Source organism: Alligator sinensis, unplaced genomic scaffold (genome assembly GCF_000455745.1).
Source record: "Alligator sinensis unplaced genomic scaffold, ASM45574v1 scaffold132_1, whole genome shotgun sequence".
In the NCBI taxonomy this organism is placed as follows: Eukaryota; Metazoa; Chordata; order Crocodylia; family Alligatoridae; genus Alligator; species Alligator sinensis.
In genome coordinates this window covers 116036-119825 of record NW_005842776.1, presented here as the reverse complement: position 1 = coordinate 119825, position 3790 = coordinate 116036, and the positions used below count along the sequence as shown (strand labels likewise).

Here is a 3790-nt window from a genome sequence, read left to right as displayed (position 1 = left end):
CCCAGGAGCCAGCAAACAACTGTAACTGGGACAAAGCTGAGAGACACGGGGAGCCTCCCCCCAACTCGTAGCTTGGAGGGACTTGTTTTATAAGCAGGATTCAATTATTTGTTTGCTGCCCATAAGAGCTTTCCCCAATTGTATTCTAGGGACCAGCATCCAGGATTGAATAGACGTGGAGGAGACATTTCAGCTCCTTTCGTAAATCAAATCTCGCTTTCCTTATTCCATTTGGGGAGCCAGAGAAAAACTAGAAAGTAATGAACAAAGCTTCCAGACGCAAGGTTCGTCTTCCAGGCCTCGTGGAAAATCAGCCTCTTCATCCAGCGGAGACTGCCGTGGGAACCCTTTTGCCTGAACGCTTTGCCCCAGCAAAGCAGGAGCCGTCCAAGGAGCTGCGGCCCGTGATTGGGACGATAACCGTGGGGCTCCTGTTGTTCATCGCGGCGGTGGTGGCGTGGTGCTACTACACGGCGTCGCTCAGGAAGGCGGAGCAGCTGAAGACGGAGCTGATGGACTTGAGGAAGGACGGCTTCATCATCAAGAACCAGGACGGGGAGGTGGTCTTCAGACTGGCCTTCCAGTCGGGCACCCTCGACCTGGAGTCCTGCTCCAAGGAAGGGGAGATCTTAACCTGCACCCGGTCGGACAAGGGGAAGCTGAACTTCTTCATCCAGACCGTCAAGCACAAGGACACGGTGATGTGCTACCGCGTGCGCTGGGAGGAGTTCGTGGCCGACACGGTGGTGGAGCACACCATGTTCTGGGAGGACGCGCACTGGTACGGGGGCTGCGAGATGAGCGTGCAGCACTGGCCCATCCGGCTCCCGGGCTACCAGGAGCCCACGCCCTTCATGACGAGCGACGTGTACTCCTTCCGGGACAGCTTCGGGGGCATCCTGGAGCGGTACTGGCTGTCCTCGAAGGCGGCCGCCATCAAGATCAACGACTCGGTGCCCTTCCACCTGGGGTTCAACGCCACCGAGCGGTCCCTTTTCTTCCAGGCCCGCTACAAGGATTCGCCCTACAAGCCTCCCCTGGGGCAGCAGCCCTTCCCGGAGCTGAGCTACAGGGTGTGCGTCGGCTCGGACGTGACCTCCATTCACAAGTACATGGTGCGGAGGTATTTCAACAAGCCGTCCAAGATCCCGTCGGAAAACGCCTTCCGCTACCCGATCTGGTCCACCTGGGCCCTGTACAAAAACGACATCGACCAGGACAAGGTTCTTGATTTTGCGGGAAAGATCAAAGCGCACGGGTTCACGTGCAGCCACATCGAAATCGATGACATGTACACGCAAGCTTACGGCGACTTCGACTTCGACCCGGGGAAGTTCCCCAACGTGACGGGCATGTTCCGAAAACTGAAGGAAGACGGAGTTAAAGTTACGCTCTGGATTCATCCCTTTGTACACAGAGAGTCCGCCAACTTTGGCGTGGGGATAGAGAGGCAGCTGTTCATCACGGAGCCGACGGGGAGACTCCCCGCCATGGTGGAGTGGTGGAACGGCATCGGGGCCATCCTGGACTTCACCAACCCAGCGGCCAGGGAGTGGTTTCAGAGCCACCTGCGGCAGCTGCGCTCAAAGTACGGCATCTCCTCCTTTAAGTTCGACGCCGGAGAGACGAGCTACCTCCCGAAGCAGTTCAGCACCTTCCGGCCCTTGTCGGACCCCAGCATCTGGTCCCGCCGGTACACCGAAATGGCCATCCCCTTCTACGAGCTGGCCGAGGTTCGTGTCGGCTACCAGTCCCAGAACATATCGTGCTTCTTCCGCATCATCGACCGCGACTCAGTGTGGGGCTACGAGCTCGGCCTCAAGTCCCTCATCCCGACTGTGCTCACCATCAGCATGCTGGGGTATCCTTTCATTTCGGCGGACATGATCGGGGGCAACTTTTTCCCGAACAAGACAGAAGGAGCGGTTGAAATCCCCGACCGGGAGCTGTACATCCGCTGGCTGGAGCTGTCGGCCTTCATGCCCTCCATGCAGTTCTCCATCCCGCCCTGGCTCTACGACAAGGAGGTGATCGAGATTGCTCAGAGGTTCACGGAGCTGCACGAGTCCCTGGTCGCCCCTCTGCTGCTGGAGCTGGCCGGGGAGATCACGGACACGGGGGACCCCATCATCCGGCCCATCTGGTGGATTTCCCCGAGCGACGAATCCGCCCACAAAATCGACTCCCAGTTCCTCATCGGGGACACGCTCATGGTGGCCCCAGTGCTGGAGCTGGGGAAGCAAGAGCGCGACGTGTACCTCCCCGCCGGGAAGTGGCGCAGTTACAAAGGGGAGCTGTTTGAGAAGACCCCGGTCCTGCTGACGGACTATCCAGTCGACCTGGATGAAGTTGCTTATTTCCTCTGGGTGTCTTAACGGGCTCCCCCATCGGCTTCAAGCTTTGCAAGGCTAATGAACTTTATAACCAAGGAAGCGTTTTATGTCCTGAGATCAATACCCCATGCTATGATATTATGGATAGCAATAACCATTGCACAGAGCGATTTCTGAATGGTAATAATCTGGGCACACCGCAATCTTTTTATAAGCATTTTGACACTTAAAATGTCCCTTTCTAAAGCTTGAGCATCTTGGTCTTGGTATCATGTATATGTACAGCATAAGGAAAGCACAGATTCTGCTCGCTATGCTCTCCTCAGAGAGCAATGACTCTGACACTGTTTTTCTTTAAAGGACATTGTGTGGGTTGGTTGGTGACTCCATCGCCCTGCTGATTCAATTTTATTTTTTTGTAATATAAAGTGGCTTTGCTCTCGGTGCTGGCATTGCTTGCAGCAGAATAATTTTTAAGCATGATTCATGCGATACTCCTGCAGAGACAGAGGCTCCTGTCATCAGCTCATGTGACAGGTTTGCAAAAGGTAGCAGAGCCGTGGCTGCAAACACAATGATCTCAGCACGGAGAAGTTAAGGTTGACATCAGTCTCAAACATCTTGCTGAGGGAGATTACTGACTGATCTACCTACAGAAACCCAGCAAGCCTATCTCTGGTGCCAATTTGTTAACCCATGTAATCCACGCCTGCATTTTATTGCCTTTGGAGATTTAATCCCCAAACCAGTGGGATGGAAGGATGTGCTTGAAACTTGTGCAGACTCCAAGTTCAGGGATTTCATTTCTTATATGCGTGAGAGAGCTGCCGCAGGACTCAAGAGACCGGCGTCGTTCCAGACTTTGCCACTGACCTTGGGCATGCAAAGGGACCTCAGGAGACCAACTCGGCCACCTCTCCGCTCAAGACAGGAACAGCCCTGCCTGTGCCTCAGTTTCCCCATTGGTAGAGTGGGGGTAGTGGTGCTGTGCCATTCGATCTAATGATATCCCGTGCTATAAACGAGTGGGGAATTATGGCGACAAACGTAATTTTCTCTAAGACATATCTAGGATGCCTTTATCCTCTGGAAAAGCAATCTGCTCCCCGCTCCATATGCCTTCCTGTGAAATAAACTTTCTGTGAAATGCTGTCCTGCTTGTCCTCACCATTTTCGAGTTGGAAAGATATCGAAATACCGGCAGGGGACAGGGCAAGGGGTGGGAAGACGTTCTTCCCCGCCCAGTGGAAGTGACCAAACCGGATCATATTCTGGGTATATCCTGGCTGGGATCTCTGTTATCAATGCATCCCAAAGGCTGTATCGGCCTTTTTTCAGTGGTAGTTCTGGGTCCTTTCTAGGAAAAAGCACTGTACTTATTTCACATCTCATAGTAGCAACAAGATGTTCACTACCGCTGTGCTGGAACCCAGATATGATGGTTGGGACACGTTTCT

General features: G+C 53.9%; 1 protein-coding gene across 1 annotated transcript; it reads left to right on the top strand.

The window, feature by feature from the left end:
* On the top strand, positions 1-3790 carry LOC102380364 (myogenesis-regulating glycosidase-like). The gene has a single exon (XM_006034845.3). The coding sequence runs from the start codon at positions 261-263 to the stop codon at positions 2373-2375; it is 2115 nt and encodes a 704-aa protein (XP_006034907.1). The 5' UTR covers positions 1-260; the 3' UTR covers positions 2376-3790.

What these genes read in the sequence shown, in the direction of transcription:
- LOC102380364 (XM_006034845.3), top strand. Translation starts at nt 261, where the DNA reads ATGAACAAAGCTTCCAGACGCAAGGTTCGTCTTCCAGGCCTCGTGGAA.